This window comes from Xyrauchen texanus, chromosome 41 (assembly GCF_025860055.1).
Source record: "Xyrauchen texanus isolate HMW12.3.18 chromosome 41, RBS_HiC_50CHRs, whole genome shotgun sequence".
Classification (NCBI taxonomy): Eukaryota; Metazoa; Chordata; class Actinopteri; order Cypriniformes; family Catostomidae; genus Xyrauchen; species Xyrauchen texanus.
In genome coordinates this window covers 27,137,796-27,155,407 of record NC_068316.1, presented here as the reverse complement: position 1 = coordinate 27,155,407, position 17,612 = coordinate 27,137,796, and the positions used below count along the sequence as shown (strand labels likewise).

Here is a 17,612-nt window from a genome sequence, read left to right as displayed (position 1 = left end):
ATTCATAATGAATGAAATTGCGCTTTAAAAAGTAGTTTAAAGTTTAAAATAGATTACTTACAGTTTGCGTCGTCGTTGTTCCCAGAATAGTCGGCACGGACTTATCTTTGAGCAACAGTTTTCTGGCAAAGCCAGCATCATATTGAGATTTGTTCTCAAAACAGTCATCCTTAAAATGTACAGAACAAACGCTTAAGTTAACACTGCCGTGACTGGGTCGTCCGCAAAAAATAAACTGCATCCATTTTTCCCTGACGTCTGGATCTTTCGGCAGCTTATTCAGAGGTTTTGTTTGACCACAGCCAGGAACAGCACATCTGTGTGGCATCGTAATTTTCCTGTGCACAAGTAGTCTCTGTCAGAGCTCGCTGTCCATCGACTGAACACTTGTGAGGCGCACGGCGATACTGAAATGAGCGTAGTCTTGCGCTTAAAGCGTAGTTATCTTGTGCTGGAGGCGGTCATATGCAAACGCTGTTACGTCACTTCTAACCGACACGTCACTTCTAACCATGAATCCAGAACGAGCTGTATTTTGAGCTTGATTAAATAAATGATTCGTTTAGAATGGGGAGGACGTCTTAAAATATTAAACTTGCAGGACGTTTTAATGATACAAAGACCTCTTATATACCAAAAGATCAAGGCAAATTTGGTTTCTCATGTCATGACCCCTTTAAACAGTTACCTGTGATTAATATTGTCCGCCATGATGGATTCTGAATTTAGCTGTAGATTGTTGGTACACAGGGCCGATCAAGTAGGTTAAGAAAATGTTGCTGCAGCGTGTATAATGTCACAAGCTTTAAAATATGACATCATAATTTAAGAATAAAGGACCACACGCCTCCCCTCGTCAGCGCCACTATTGTGGCCAGAAATGAACAGCCCTTGCTGCCGACTGAAACGAGCATTAGAGGGGACCAATAACAATCATCAGTCGCCCTATAACCGCTCTCGTTAAATGCCAAAATTATGCTCTACTCCCGCATGTAAAGGATGGGGAAACAGGTAATCGTGCCGCCACCGAGCCGCCATATTCTCACACCAGGTTCTCACACATTGCAGCCAACAGCTCAACATTTCAGACCATAATAAACATAAATAATGTGATAAATGTCTCTCAGAGGGCTGACGGCACATCCACTGTTCCTTTATCTAGTCATTCATGTTTAATTGTAGGTCCGTTTTTTATTTAAACCACCTCAGCTGCAAGTTTAAAGTTAATCCCTAACAGAGTTTAAAGTGTTGGAGCAACAGGATTAAAGTTAATTCAGAATTACTGTCAAATTGAAATCAGGATCAAATTGATGGTTAAAATGTAACCCTGATTATTTTTAAACAAGGTTTAAAGTTAGGTGCAACAAAGGTATCAACCTTGATTTAATCTAAATTTAAGATTAATCCTTGTTGGTGCAACCCACCCTAAATGTTTTAAGTGTTTGCTAGTTTCAGTTTAGTTTAAGTATAGTGGGGCTGCCAATCTTTCTCAGGGCCTATCATTATTTAGCAGAATTTTCATGTTTAATAAAGGCAGGTTTCATTTTGTAACGTACTGTACTGTGATCAAAAATGTAACTGAAAATAATTTGTGGTCGTTTTAATTTTACGTTAGTTTTTAGTCAAAGTTCAGTTGATGAAAATTTTTTAATTTCATTTTTGTTTTCATTAACGATAATAACTCTGATTGGAAAGATTGCACATGCAGATTATTGCTCAGATAAATGGATCCATATGTGTGAGACACTGAAGAGAGTTGTTGAAGAGCGGCCCATGTTAACTGACTGCTTGGGAAAGCAAAACTATAATGATTATTATTAGTCATTTCCAGAGCGAGTCTCGCCTGCAATCATTACTGGCATAATAAAGACATTAATTAACCAAAAGAACAATGATGTAAAAATTAGCTGAGAAATATTTGTAAACGATTGCGCTTTTCATAAATGCATTAGTTTATGTGTACTGGCTGAGGCTAAAAATAAAATGTGTATTCCATCTGGTGAGATTCCACTTCATGAATTCATGCTGTGATCAAATGCAATTTTGTAATACTGCCATTTTGTCATGTACTTGCCATTTAATATTTGCAATTTTTTATATTAGAATACAATATGCACTTCTTGATCTCACTGTATTTTCTAGTCACTTATTAATCCCACACAATTCCACTTTTGCAGAGAAAGAAAAATTAATGAATTGTTTACAAACACACAAAAACACGTGAATTGTTTAGCTTATTATGTTCTAATGTGGTTATACTGTACTGGAAATTATACTCTGGCCCTCAAATAACATGTCCACCTGTGTGTTTATACATATCATTAGCATACATGATACATTTTGTAGTCTAAGCCACAGATTATATGCTTATGGACGACCCATAGAATTACTGCTCACCGCCCATTACGTAATATCCGGAAGTCAGGATGCAAAGCACACTTTTGGTAGGCCATGAAGCAAACTCTTGTTTCAAGCTACCAGGTTGATACAGAAAACCCTTACAATGAATAAATTGTCAATGGAAATCGCAGATATCAGATTTACTAGAACTGTAGTTGTCCATTTTGCATGTCTTCCTGTCTATGTGGGCGGTTCTTGGGCAGAATGAGCAGAAAAGTGGACCAGACTTTATGGCAATAGTCAAAACTTTGGATAAACAAGATTACACTGTTCCTTATCTTTCTGCACTTTCTACAGGTGGAATGTGCTCGGCCTCCAGGGGGCACTGCTCAGTCACTTTGTGGAGCCAGTGTATCTGTACAGTCTGTCGGTGGGAAGCCTGAGACACACGGGTCACTTCTCCAGGATGATGAACCACAGGCAGGAGAGAGTTGGTCCTCTGCCCACCTGCTACCGCCACAACCAGCCTTTACTCAGCGGTTTGTCCTTCAAACCTTTCCTTTGACTGCTCTCATTATTTAGTCTTATGCACAAGGGAGGTCATTAAAATACCCTTAACTAAATTGAACTGCAGTATTTAAAAAAATAGTGTCCTTTGTTTGGTCAGTTGGCCGTACCAATTATGAAGGTGCCTGCTGAAGAGATTAGCATGGCTGCATTAAGGTAAAGTGTGTAATTTGCATGACCAGCTAATCGGAATTTCAAAAATATGTTTTCCAACAAATTTCTAAACACCACCAGTCAGTTTACCATTGGTCAAACAAACTGGTATTGCTGCCCCAAACTCTTGCCACTGGTTGAGCCAGTGTTTTACTGTGCCCAGCATGTGGTTAGCTGTTCTACCAGCTTGGCCAGACTGCTCTGTTTTGCTGCTTTTAAAAGGGTTTGGGCACTTGTCAGGCTGGAAGGCCATCTAGACCAACTGAAGACCAGCTTGGCCATGCTAGGGAACAACCTAAACCAGATTAAGACTGGGAAACCATTTTGGGTTGGTCAAAGACGTTTTTGTTTTTCAGCAGAGTACACCAGCACTTTTTACTTGTGACCCTGTTTACTGTTTCCATATCTGACCAAAGAATGTTACAAATAATGAGAGAAAAGTGTCCACATGATCACCCAAATTTCAGCTGACCCAAGCACTCAATCCTCAAATCTTGCCTGTGTTCTTGTTGACGTGACCTTAAGTGAAGAAGGACGCTGTCTATCGCTCTATCATTTTGTTAAGCTGATCTCTTGTGCCTCAGTGTGGCAGATGAACTGTCCTGTTGGATCTACCCTTCCTTCAAATCAATTATTTCAAACACCTTATCTCTGCCATTGGAGAAAGATCCATTGACTCTTCCTTTCACGCCCAGTGGGCTGCACGGCTTCAGGATGACCCCTTTCACCACCATTGTTGATCTTCACATCCTTTGTGTGGGCTCTCTTTTTGAGGAAAATGGGTTATTTATTTTAAGCGCAGGCATCATAAAGGGTGCAGATTTCCCAAGAAGCGGCCAAGAGCTCTTATCATAAGTGAAGCAAATGGCCACTTCACAGATTATACCAGATCTAAGCGATCAAATGCTTTAGCACAGCACTTACATATAATTCACAAAATTGCAATCGAGAGTTCATGGCAAATTTGCTGCAAATTCACTACTGATAATTTTCACATGCAAATGATCTTTTGACACATTTTCCATTGTTGCCAAAGGTTTGCCGGAGGTTCACTGCTACCAAACATCTGGCAAACATTTGTGGCGAATCAAAAGCTCATTTGCATGTGAAAATAACAAGTGGCAAATTGGCGGCAAGTTTGCAGCTAGTTAAAAATGATTAAGTGTGAGCAGTAGTTGTACTGTATTTGAAATGCATCAGTCACATTAAGCTAACTGCTTTGTTGTGAAACTCTTGCGAGATTCACCCTTAATAGTAGGAAATGTAATCTTGGGAGACTTTAGGAAGGTTGTAATTTAAACATGGATCAAACCTATGCTAAACACACAAATGCTAAGCACAGCACATTAAGCATTTAGCAACAGTTATATCTGAAATACAACAATCACATTTTGATAATTGTTGTGCTGTGAAACTCTTGGCAACGTCACCCTAACCCTACATCTTGGTAGTAGCAAATGCGCTCTTGCAAGACTTCAGTGAGAATATCCTTCAAACAGGGGTCACACCAATATCAAACACTCAAATGCTAAGCACAGCACTTTTAGAAAACATACACAGTTAGCACTTAGCATTAGCTGCATCTAAATACAGAAAAAGCATTTAGTGGCGTCTTGGTAAATGCTCTGCGTGATGGATAGATGACAATACCATGAGTGACAGTAAATGATGAAGACTGCTTGAGGGAAAATATAAATTAAATGCTCTATTACAGGCATATAGGAATAAACTGTATGATGGGAATGAAATGACAATGTGATAAAGAGAGAGCAAGTTCTGAGAAAGAAGCTGTTAGCATTGCTAATAGTTGCTGTTATTTTAACAGGCAATTTATTGTACCTGTTTGAAGGAAATAATTTCCACAAGGATTAAGATGCTTAAATAGAGCACAACAGTCGGGCTCTGTAAGTAAAAATACCAAAGACAGTGTTCCAAAAACAAAATTATTTTAACAATAACTTTTAAACCTTTAAAGATAGACCTACCATGAGCTCAGAGGTTGTCCATCTATGGTATATGCTTCTGCTGAAGCCATCAGTCAGTGTTATTTCAAAAATCTTGTTTAATAGATTAATTTGTGCTAAATAACTACACTACCCATAATCCTGCAGGAAAATATCTACCAATCAGATAGTCGAGACAAATATACTTGTACTCAACTTCTGTTCAACAACCTAAAATCAAGAGTTTTAAATATTTCAATAGTTTAGAATTCAGTTAAGTCTTGCTTTATGGAACTGTAGTTTATTCCCTCATGGAAGATGTTAAGTTCACATTCTTTCACCTTCCCTTCAAATGAAAGTTTTTAATGTTTTGATTTACCTCAGTGATGGCTGGTTTGGTTTATGGCTTAGAACTCTTATGAAGGATATTATGAAAAGCCTATGGAAAAAAAAAATGTATGGGAAAAATACTTCCGGAACCTAGACGTCTGAAAAAATGGGCACTGTTGTGCTCTATTGAGTCCATGCTGTTTTCTAACCAGGTACAATGCAATATAGTAATGAAGGCTAAATTCAGTGTCTTCCATGTAAATCAAGTTTTTGTTCTAACAACTGTGACAAACAATGAGCGACAGGACATTTTGTCGATTACTTAATGACGTGCTTACACTGGCCCTGTCCCAAATGGCGCACTTCATGTGGACTTGCGGTCTCGTGGCCTTCAGTTGCGCATGCTTGTGAAGTCTACGAGTCCGTAGTGTGTCGCATTTCGTCACCTTCCTAAAATAATTGCCTAAGTCATTTTTTCACTTTTCTCAGAAAACACAAAAAACTGAACCAATAATTGAATATATGATATTTATTGATAAATAAATCGTTTCTAGATGTTTGATTACAATATGTAAGCCTATTCAAATCTTTCTTAATTAGATCATGTAATGTGGAAAAAATTAGACAAAAACTAGATGAAATATTGTTTAAAAATACAGAAAAGAGTTAACAGAAAGCCTAATGCTAGCTTGACTTAGCTATTTTTCTTGACTAAAATGCTGACTAAAAAGACTAAATAAAAAGACAAAAACACAATATTTTTATGCAATATTTATAGTCTATATTATAGTAAACCTCATCACTTACCAGTAGGGGTAAAAAACTTGTAAAATTGTCTCATTGCCTTTTGACTTAGGCAAAATAAAACGGCCTAAGTCACACACTTGACATAGGCCATTATACTATAGGGGTAGAATTGCATGATCTGTTCAACTGAGGATGTGGGCGATTTTACCAAAGGTGGCCAGCATCATGAGGAGATGACTTATGCAAAAAAATCATTTTTGTCAAAAAATGACTTAGGCAATTATTTTAGGAAGGTGACGATTTGTGATTTTAGCACTGGCAAGGTTTCTCGCCAGTGCCCCCCTTTGCGCCCTCAATCTGGGCTTCGCTCCGGGCTCACAGCAGTCCGTTACCCAACAGTCCTTGCGACAGACCAATCAGGACTCCAGTTTCTGAGCTGGAGGAAAAAACATGGCAGACAAGGTGATGTTCAATTGCGGATTAAAAATTCATTGTAATAATAATTAATAATTAATCGCTTTTTCCTGATTGTCAACAGTGGATCACTTGCATATCATGGGTATATAGAATCACTTTTAATTCTGATGTGTAGAACTTGTTCCAAAATTAGTTTTATTTAATTTTTCAGAGATATGGATATACTCCTATTCAATTTATTGTTATTGTTGTTTCAAAAGAGGATTTTAGAATTATTGTGTGTCTCTAAAATATCAAGGCAGGAAAGAATAATTGAATGCACATGGCTGTAGCTTGCAAGATTGCTTATATTTACTGATATAGTAATATTCGGTCTAACAGTGCTATTTATACCTGCAGGAGTGTTTTCTAACTATTTTTGTGGTATGTTCTTTCTAGACATTTTACTGTGTTCTAAGCTATAACCATCCATGTGTCTGAATAACATTTATTTGTTCTCTAAAGATATAAACAATGGGGTTTTGTTGCTGTAGTTATACTATATGTGCACACGCACAAAATGCTGAACAAACTACAATCTATGTGAAGTCTTGTTTTGCCACGGCTACATTACTGAGCGTTTCTCCACTGTCTATTGCCTGCCTTCTGACCCTGGTTTGTCTATCTGGATATTGTTGTTAGCTGCCTGCCCTGACCATTTGCCTATTACTGGCCACGATTATTGTCCCGTCTTCATTACTGTTGTTGTTCTGGGTATTTCGACCCACACCTGTTTGTACTCTGATTATTCTGCCATTTAATAAACTGCACATGGATCTCAATCCCAGAGCGCTCCAAAAAGCTGTATATTAGACATCAAATATGGTCTTATTAGATGTAATTGTCATGTCACGCTGCAGTTTTGTTCATTGTGGTCAGATAAAGTGCTTTTTGCCACGCTTGGTTAGGACAAGGTGTAAGAGTTGCTCTAAACATGCGAATTTCACGTCTCAGTCTGTGAATATTCACTCTGACTTTGATCAAGTTTGCAGTAAACATTTGTACGTGCCGAATTTTCAGTTTCACAAACTTGCCACCTTTTTACAACATGCTACACCATTCTACCTCGCGTAATACATTCATAAGTCATCAGGACCCAAACATCATGTTAAATGCCGTGATACTCTCCACTTAAGAACGAAAGAATGCCATGATAATTGGTGTAGCGGAGCGGCAATGATTGAAGAGCCTGTGAGATTCTTTGTGTCAGGAACCAGTGTTTACTTCAAAGATTGCAAAGACGACACACAGACAAACTCGCCTGCTAATGAAACACTTCAGCAATCACATGCTTAATAGAACCTCCCTTGAGTGCTTTTTCTTTTCCTATCTTGCTGTCTTTCACACTGTCTTACTCTTTTTTTTTTTTTCTTCTTGCATGCACATACTTCAGGTCTGAGCAGCGGTGACTGCAGGCAGCAGGGGAAGTCTGTTTGTTTGAGTGTGAATTGGACCGCAGGCGACACCCAATTGGAGGTGCTCAATGCATCTACTGGAAAAAGGTGGGACTCCGGGGCTCTGTCCAGACTTTGCAAGCTTGCACTTTTTGCACGGTGGATCAGACTCTACCGCAAGGTGAGCTTAGATGTGAATATTTGTTAGGCAACTTAGGGGCCGTTCACACCAAACATGTTTTTGAAAAACATGTAAACATTTGCTAGACCGACATCTTTAGCCATTGCACATTTGAGCACCTCGTGCAGAAGCACCTTGATTTTAAACGCTGTGTCAAGTTAACTTTTGACTTTTAAAACACATTTCAAGACACCTGTGTTCTGTTCAATTTGTTGTGCTGCATTTAACCTTTTCAGCACAAGAATACGTTTGCTCTGAACGGACCCTAACAGTACAACCCTAACCTAACCCCTACATGCAGTTATTGCCAGCTTAAATTGTAAAACGACTTAGGCCCATAACATTCCCTATGCACATGAGTGAATGCAGATGTTTTTAGCTGCACAAGCTTACACAAGTACAAATTTCATTGTCAGCATTGCTGAGTGTATCCCCATCATGCTTGACCTTCCATTCTAATTTTAATCTCGCTCTTTTTTTTTTTACAAAATTAAGAACATTTTTTTACATTTTTGTATTTTTCCAAAATGATGAGTGAGGTCATGTGACAACAATGTAGCATACTACATAGTTAAAAAAACGTATTGTTGCATACTGCATACTATTTTACATAAAATATTTAAGGTAGGAAGTATGCATAATATAGTGTGTGCAGTATGCAGTACTGTTGTATTCCTTTCTGAACAAGTTTGAAAACCCCTTTAGCAACTTGAGGTCAAAGGGACAATGATGATGATACAGCAGAAACCTTGCAGGGTTTGACCTCAACCTTTCAATTACCACCCCAGACCTGGTAGCATTTCTCGGGTTAATACAAAGAACTAGTTGAGGATGAAGAATTCAGTGTTTATTAACAGAGTGGCTCCCATTTCTTCAAAGAAAAAAAGAATGTGCAAAATTAGGCTCTCATCATGTAAATGTATTGGAGAGATCCGGCTGCTGGCAGTTAAAGTGTAATGACTGTGGAAATGGTAATCATCTCGAAAAGCACTTGAGCGGCCTCCCATGGCAAACGCTCTGTGCGCAGCAGTCAGGGACGCAAGAACATGCGCGCTAATCTCCAAAGAAACTTTTCTTTTCTCTGAGCCCCTCCGTTCGCCGCACCCCTTTATCTTGCGCAATTTTTTTTCCCGTGTGTGAGTGTGCAACAAAGAAATGCACAAAAGCATGAAGAATGTTCAATTGCTTGTGAAATTTAAATGGAGAGATTACACAGCTGCTCAAATGCCACGTTTGTGCTGGCTCATTCGTTTTGTTTTGCTCTCTCACCATCGCATTCTTCTGTCTGTCACCCCATCCCAATTTCTTTCGTTTCCTCTCTGTAGCTGGTGGTCCATGGCACAAGTCAGAGTGGTACGTCGCTATTGTACTGTGAAGCGAAGCAGGCCGCTGGTACCTACCAGACTGTGAAGCTGCAGTGGTTGAAGGGTCTTCAGGAAGCGGGTTTAGGGACCTGGGTCCGGAAACCTCCTGAGCAGGAAAACTTTGCTGTTACTGTATGAGTGTTGAAGTCTGACATGGATGTGACTGTCCCCTAACCACCAAAACCACCTTCAATCTGCCAACCAATTGCCACGGAGGCCCTTTTTCACACCAGGGTACAGTCAACAATGCCCCACTGCCATAAAACCTCCAGTGGGAGTAAACAAGGTTCATTTCTAGATGGTAAACCTTGTTATGTGAAACTCTCGCGAGATGCTGCTACCAAGGTATTTGTTAGGGAGTAGGGTTATTGGATGTTCAGGGTTCAATGACATTCTGCCGATTAAGTGTAACTTGTAACCATAAGTTAACACAGAAAATGAGTTTGATTTATCCCTCAGCCCTTTTTTTTAATGCATTGGCAGAAACACTTAGAATTGAAGTAAATAGAAGTCATCTGTGTTAAAGAACTTCCATAAACGGAGCTGTAAAAATTTGTCTAAATTGTCATTTTATTTAAGTGGAACTACTTTTCTATTGCAAGATTAACTTCTGGTTATAAATTCCTGACGTAATTCTAGTAGGTAACGTTACGTCAGTTTTCTGGTATAATTGCATTGGTCCTCATTCAAGACACTTTCGTAAAGATATGAGTAAATTTGGAGTAATTTGCGTGTAAAATGGACCTTCCTGATAACTTTCCGACGGATTCACAAATGCTTCGTACTCCATAGATGTGTTACTAAAACGTGTGTATGCTAGTGAATTCCAAACATTAGTAAGAGGGCATGTGTGCACGATTCATTCACAATTATCATAATCCATGCCCATGAAAACACCATATAGGGAAGGCACCTGACTCGCTAGTAAATGCACTTAATATCTATGCAGAACAGTAATGAAATAATTTGTGCATTCACATAAAAAATTTATTTAGCAAGCACTATAGCGTGTTAAAGTGAGGACTGTCATCATATGTTTTTGCTGTCCTTTGACGCTCATTTGTGTGATCATACAGTTCAAGAAATCAATAAAAATTGTTTGACGTTAGTGTAAAACAGTTTAAGCCGGGAGTAGGATGTCCTCCACCATTAACCTTCTTTGGTTAATTTCGCAGAGCACCGCCAATTTCTGGGAAAATCATTATGGCAACGTGATATATTTGCAATTGGAAAAATCTTCAGAGAAATTAATAGAATGCCGGAAAAAAAGCCAAAAACCTATAAGATATTACAAATTTGCAAGCTATACAACGGTGTGCGGGCTTTTCCTGTTTTTCCCTATTGTAGTGTGTTTGCACCTGCCCGCAGTGTGTTTATTTATGGATTTAACAGCATTAGAATTGACCATACGTTATCAACTGAGCGTGGTTTACCTAGACTACATTTTGAAACCTAAATTAACAGAGCTCATGTCAAATAAAAAAAACTGTCCAACCAGTCACGTTAGAAGGCATTCATTTCTTTGGGGAAAAATCAATCACTTCTCCTGGAAAAACTTCTAGGTTACTTTTTTAACCTCCATACCCTTATGGAGAGAACGAGACGTGGTGTCAATGTAGTGACACTATGGGTCGCTCTTGGGAGCCCCAAACACCTCTTTGATCTTTGAGAAAAGACCAATGGGAATTGGCGAGTGGAATTTGCATGACACTCCCCCTGACATACGGGTATAAATGAAGCTGGCTCGCAACCACTCATTCAGGTTTTGCGCTGAAGAGCCGAGACAGGGTCCCGGCCATTTCAGCGGGTACAACAGTATTGTGGCAAAAGGGACACAATGTCTCGTTCCCTCCATCAGGGAATGGAGGTTACAACAGTAACCAAGACGTTCCCTATCTGTCACTCAAATGTGCAAGATCTATTTTTTTACCCCATAAAAAATGACATTTATTCAGCTGAGGCCATATGTATTGTGTCAGGGAAGGCGCTCATCCCACAAGGGAAGACACCACGAAGACCACATCCTGCCAAAGGGGAGGTTAACATCCACTTGTGGTGGTGGTGTAGAGGGCTAAAGCGCTAAACTGTTAAGCAGAAGGTTGTCGGTTCGATCCCCACCGCCACAACCATTATGTCCTTGAGCAAGGCGCTTAACTCCAGGTTGCTCCAGGGGGATTGTCCCTGTAATAAGGACAGGGCATACTTGCACATGTACTGGCCCTGGCTTTGAATTCCTCCACTGAATTCACCTGCTGCATATCTAAGGACATCCAGGGTTCACCCATCTCGGGAACTCGCATGGGGGAAAAAAGCACATGTGTTCCCCTCATGGAGGAGAAAGGCACTGTGCACAAGCAGTACACCCCGCCAGCTGCCCGCACACTTGCCTGTTCGTACCTGTCAACACACGGGACAAATCTGGCTCAACAAGGAGATTTTAAAATCTCGCAAAAGTATTGGGTGTTGCCCAGCCCTCTGCTCTACAGATGTCTGCTAGAGAGGCTCCATTGGCTAGTGCCCAGGAGGACACCACACTCCTAGTGGAGTGTGCTTGTAGTCCCAAAGGGGACGGCACGCCCTGGGCCTGGTATGCTAAAGCGATGGCATCCACTATCCAGGTGGCAATCCTCTGTTTGGAGACAGCGTTCCCTTTCCGCTGTCCCCAAAACAGACAAAGAGCTGCTCAGAGCACCTAAAGCTCTCTGTACGGTCCAAGTAGATAAGAAAACATGCATCAGACACCGCAACAACAAGGCTGGGTTTGCCTCCTCCCAGGGCAGTGCTTGCAGGCTAACCACCTGATCCCTAAAAGGGGTCGTGGGAACCTTGGGAACATAGCCCGGTCGGGATCTCAAGACCACGTGAAAGTACACCGGACTAAACTTCAGGCAGGTGTCACTGACAGAGAACGCCAGTAGGTTCACCAGGATGACCTATTCCTCGTCCTCCCTGATCTTACACAACATCTATGCAAGCAGGCTCCCTGGGGAAAATGAACACTTGCGCAGCCCCTGGGGCCAGCTGTGTGCCAGCGCGTCTGTGCCGAGGGGAGCCTCAGCCAGGGAGTACAAGAGCAGGCAGTGGGAGAATTGCCGGGAAGCAAACAGGTCTACCTGTGCTCACCGAATAGACTCCAAATCAGCTGGACCACATGTGGGTGGATTCTCCACTCTCCCCTGAGCATCACCTGCCGTGAAAGCGCGTCTGCTGCACGGTTGAGATCGGATGTGAGTGGCCCACAATGAGTTGCGACATGCAAGTTGTGCGAAAAATGCCTTTGCAGTTTATATAAACTACCGTTGTCCATCCGGACCAACACATGCTTGCCCTGAATCAACGGCCGAAGCTTCTGCATGGCCAGCAATACCACCAGCAACTCGAGGCAGTTGATATGCCAACATAGTCGTGGCCCCGTCCAGGAGCCCGCAGCTACATGCCCATTGCACACGGTGCCCCAGTCTAACTTGGATGCATATATCGTAACAACTACACACTTGGACACTTGCTCTAAGGGATCTCCTGCCCGCAGAAATGCAAGGTCCATCCAAGGGCTGAACATCCATCTGCAGATTGGCGTGATAGCCCATCTCGGGACTCAAGTCTGAAGCGGTCTCATATGCATCAAACCAAGCGGCAGGGAGGAGAAGGAACTGCCACGTGTCCCAAACTCGTGGCTGTGCTGAGGGAAACGTCAAAGCACTTACCTTGCTCCGCACACCCACCATAGGGCACCCTCGCGGCTCGTCACAAGTGCCAGACCTTGGGTTTGTGTGCCACGGCCTAGTGCGCGAAGGTGGGAAGCCCACCTTCATAGTGCCCTGGCCACAGTGTTCAATGTATGGCGATCGTGACAATGAAAGCTGTAAACACCGAGAATATGACCCAGGCAGTGAGGAGACCGCTCTCTTTTTGAAAATGCTGGACCTTGAAACTTGCCAGGGCAGGATATGTTGGATGGCCTCCGTCTGCTTCTTAACCACTGTGAAGTGCTGGGCAAAGTCCTCAACGGTGTCGCCAAATAGGCCGGTCTGGGAGATGGGGGCATCAAAAAAGTGGACCTTGTCAGTGTCCTTCATCTCAACCAGGTTAAGCCATAGGGAGAAACCGCTGCAAAGTGCCGTATATCCAACAGCATACAACCGCGAGTTGAATGGAACGGCAGTGGAACATGCTGATTCAACACTGCTGGACTACGAAGAAAAAATCTGAACGAATGGTTGTGAGCCAGCTCCTTTTATACCCATATGTCCGGGGGAGTGGCATGCAAATTCCACTATGCAATTCTCATTGGCTTTTTCTCAAAGATCAGAGGTGTTTGGGGCTCCCAAGAGCGAACCCTAGTGTCACTACATCGACACAACTTCGAGTGAGTGAGTGACAGATAGGGAATGATAAGCAGAGTTAGGGTAAAATTATACTTTGAAAACATTTATTCAAGCAAGTAAAGAATCGTAAACATACAGGCTATGGTTTAGAAAGAAAGCAAAAGCTTTTTTTCATTAACTTATGTTATTTGTAAGGTTATGGTTAATTTCAATCAATTAATAATTTTTTTCATTACTTAGTTAACTTCACTTTTATCAAAACGTAGTCATGACAGTTTGCCTGAAAGAACACTAGTTCAGATGTCTTAAGCACAATTTACATGTGGTCGGGAGAAGGTGTAAATTTTGTTCGTACAAACTAAAGTTTTGAATGTATTAAAACTTTACGCCAGAACGGCTTGACGAACAATTTATACAAAAAATTGCTTGTGTTTCATGAATGAGGCCCATTGTGCTGAAGTTACTACCGGCTTTATGAGTTGAAATTATTCTCTGTGGTAATCAACATTATGCCATAAATGCTGTGGGTAGATCTCAACTTGTATTGAACCTGGAATACTCCATTAAGGGTAGATTTGGGTTAGGGTGGGGTAGGGTAGGGTAGGTGTAGGTTAGGGGTGGGGTAGAGTTGGCTTGGCATTAGGGTAGGTTAGGACTGGGTTACGTAACACTTTATTTTGATGGTCCCAAGTAGATATTTAACTGACTATAAGTGAAATATCAACTGGCTTGCCATAGCCAATAAACAGTGTTTCAACAAACATTCAGTAGACTATCAATAGCATGTACAACAGCAGCAAAATAACAGCTTATTGATTGACTTGTTATAACTAGTAAACAGTGTTCCAGTAGACTTTCAGTAGCCTGTATATAGATCTCTGTTAATGACCTACTTACATTATTGTAGAGAACATCATTTCAATAAAAGGTCATTAATAAAGATCTATTTACAGGCTACTAAAAGTCTACTGAATGTTTGTTGAAACACTGTTTACTAGCTATAGCAAGCCAAATGAGAAGTCACTTATAGTCAGTTAAATATCTACTTGGGACCATCAAAATAATGTGCTACCCTGGGTTAGGGTGGGGTAGGGTATTTGTAAGATAGGGCTGGGTTTGGTTAGGGTTGGCTTGGCTTTGGGGTAGGATAGGACTGGGTTAGGGTGGGGTTGGTTTGGCATAGGTAAGGGTTGGGTTGGGTTGGGTTATGTAAGGGTAGGATTGGGTTAGAGTGCCTTAGGGTAGGGTTGTGTTAGGTTAAGGTAGGGGTAAGGTAGGGTTAGAGTAGGTAAGTTAGCTAGGGCCCACAAGGGAACAAACTTTCAAGGGGGCCTCATGACGACTTTGAATAAATTAAACTACCTTGATTAAAAGCTGCCATGAAATTGATTTTACCACATAAACTAAAGTCATGTGTCTCACTATGGTGAAAATTCATCACTGTGTGCTGTCTTGGACAATTTTTTGAGGAAGGGGTTTGTGAATATTGTCTTGGTCAGTAGGGAGCCTACTGACCAAAAAGGTGGAGGACCATTAGGGTAGGTTAGGGAAGGGTTAAGTCAGGTTGGGTTAGGGTAGGGTAGGGTTAGAGATGGGTCAGGGTGAGGTTTGCAGCAAAACTTCTAATCTATACAGTGCATGAATGTTGCATGTTATCTCACGAGAGTTTTCATAGATTGAGGGAAAAGATACAAGAGAAATAGTGACAATATTCTCAAAACAGCAAATGCGAATGATAGTCACCTCCCTCTCCCTTTATCTCTCTCTCTCTACATTGAGTCTCAATCTGCTCTTTTGTAGCTGTCATTCAAACTTGTGTATGTGTTTTAACCTTCGCCAAAGTGAAAGGCAGTTGCCGTCTTGTCATTATCTACCCGTTTACGGCTGGCCTGCCCCTGAAGAGCTCCGACACACTGTCCAATTAGAGGCCCTGTCAGAGTGATGCGTCCCTTGCTTTCCTCTCTCCTTCATTCGAACTGCTTCAAAATGAGAAAAAAGGAAAAAATAAAAAAACCTGAGTAGGGTTTGACATTGCAAAGACAGGTTAATTCAGCACCATTTCGGGTGTGCAGTGCAAGGTAATGGTGACAAGCTGATGTAAATGGTGCCATTACAACACCCTGGGTCTCTTCAGAGCACTTGCTGATTTTTGTAACGATACAGCATGCTGTTTTAATACCTCAAAACATGCTCCCGTTCACAGGTGACATGCCATTTCTCCGTTGGTTTTCCTTTGTAAGAACTGTATCTTTACATTGGGCTTTCAGGGCAAAGACCTGCTTGAAAATGGAATATTCCTGGTTTGATGCAGACAGAAAAGGAAAATGGAGTTTAATATGCGCTTTAGGAGCGCGAGTAGAGATCTGTGATTATGGAGTCATTTGTAGTTAATGGATTCATTTACAAACCAAACAAATTACAAATTGCTCTGTAATGCCCCGACCCAACCTATGAAACGCATGCCACTTTACCTGAGGTTTAACCAATGGTTCTACTGCAACTGTTTATTTTATTATAACGTATGTGTCATTCATGTCTTTTGATTATGCACATTTACTTTTTACGTATTTTTCTATGCGTGTTGTAAATCCCCATATTATTTTGTCAATTTATGAGTATTTGACTGTAAAGATGTTTAATGTGGTACAATTAACATCACCATTTTCCATGATTATTATATTGAAATTTACTGCTAACATTTATTTTATTAATGATTCCTTACTTTGCATAATTTGTTAAAATGTGCAATCACACTGTTGTGTTTGAGTAAATGACAACTCCATAGCCTTTTAGCCTATTCTTTTCAAAGCCGCTTTGTCAGTGCTTGCCAAGATGTCATTAACCCCCTTTAAACAGCTGAAATGTTACAGGGACACCTAGTGGTGACAAATATAAATCTCTCTCTCTATCTCTCTCTATATATATATATGCCCCATCTTTGTGTGTATCTCATCAGATGTGGCGATGTATATATATATATATATATAGATATATATAACAAATAATGAATCGGTCCATTAAAGTCTGTTAAACTTCACCAATAGAAATACAATTCGTTTAGAAAGATGAGGGTGAAACTGATCATTTGAACCAAACATGCTAGAATGTAAATGGAAATCAAGTTATTTTATAATGATATGGTTTGTTTTGGGAATTTAACATGCTATGACGGTAACATCCAATTTGACATTTCAGTCCATAATGGAGGATGTTAGTGCACATGTACCCGGTTAATGTTTGTGTATTAGTTATTTTAATCATGTGAAAAGGTTTGTGCGGGTGTTTTGTGTTATATATGCATCTTGTTGCAACACTTATTTTACTTTTGTATTAAACAGAAACCCCTGACAAAATTAAGCACCAAGTAATTCCATTTTAAGGCATGATTGAATGGCAATATTGTAATAATAACTGTACATTTTGTAAAAATGTGTAAAAATGACTGAAGATTTAAAGAATAGCTAAAAGATCTCAGTAAAGTGTACATTTAAATTCACAAGCATATGCTGCTAAGGTCTGTAAATTGCACTTCAGTTTAACCTTAAAAGTGAATGTTTATGTGAATAAAAACAGAAAAACAAATTTTCCACCATTCTTTTTTTTTTTTTTTAAGTGAAATATGATGGACAAAAAAAACAAATAATATTGGTAAAAAAACTTTTAAAACTCTTTTCACATAGCAACAATGTATTTAATGAATAGCTGTGCACAATTCGACAGTCTGTATCTGTATTGTTACAGTGTAAAATTGTTACATTTTTATAGACACTAATCATGTTAAAATGTATGTTTAATAAAAAACAGCAAGAACT

At 40.3% G+C, this 17,612-nt stretch overlaps 1 protein-coding gene across 1 annotated transcript in view; it reads left to right on the top strand.

The window, feature by feature from the left end:
* The window catches only part of LOC127634449 (double-stranded RNA-specific editase B2-like), a 278,387-nt gene extending 268,774 nt beyond the window's left edge, over positions 1-9,613 (top strand). Inside the window, exons 8-10 of the mRNA XM_052114023.1 lie at positions 2,698-2,879; positions 7,930-8,111; positions 9,437-9,613. Of these exons, the coding sequence (XP_051969983.1) occupies positions 2,698-2,879; positions 7,930-8,111; positions 9,437-9,613 (541 nt within the window). The remainder of the gene's footprint in view (positions 1-2,697; positions 2,880-7,929; positions 8,112-9,436) is intronic.
* Positions 9,614-17,612: the final 7,999 nt, after the last annotated feature.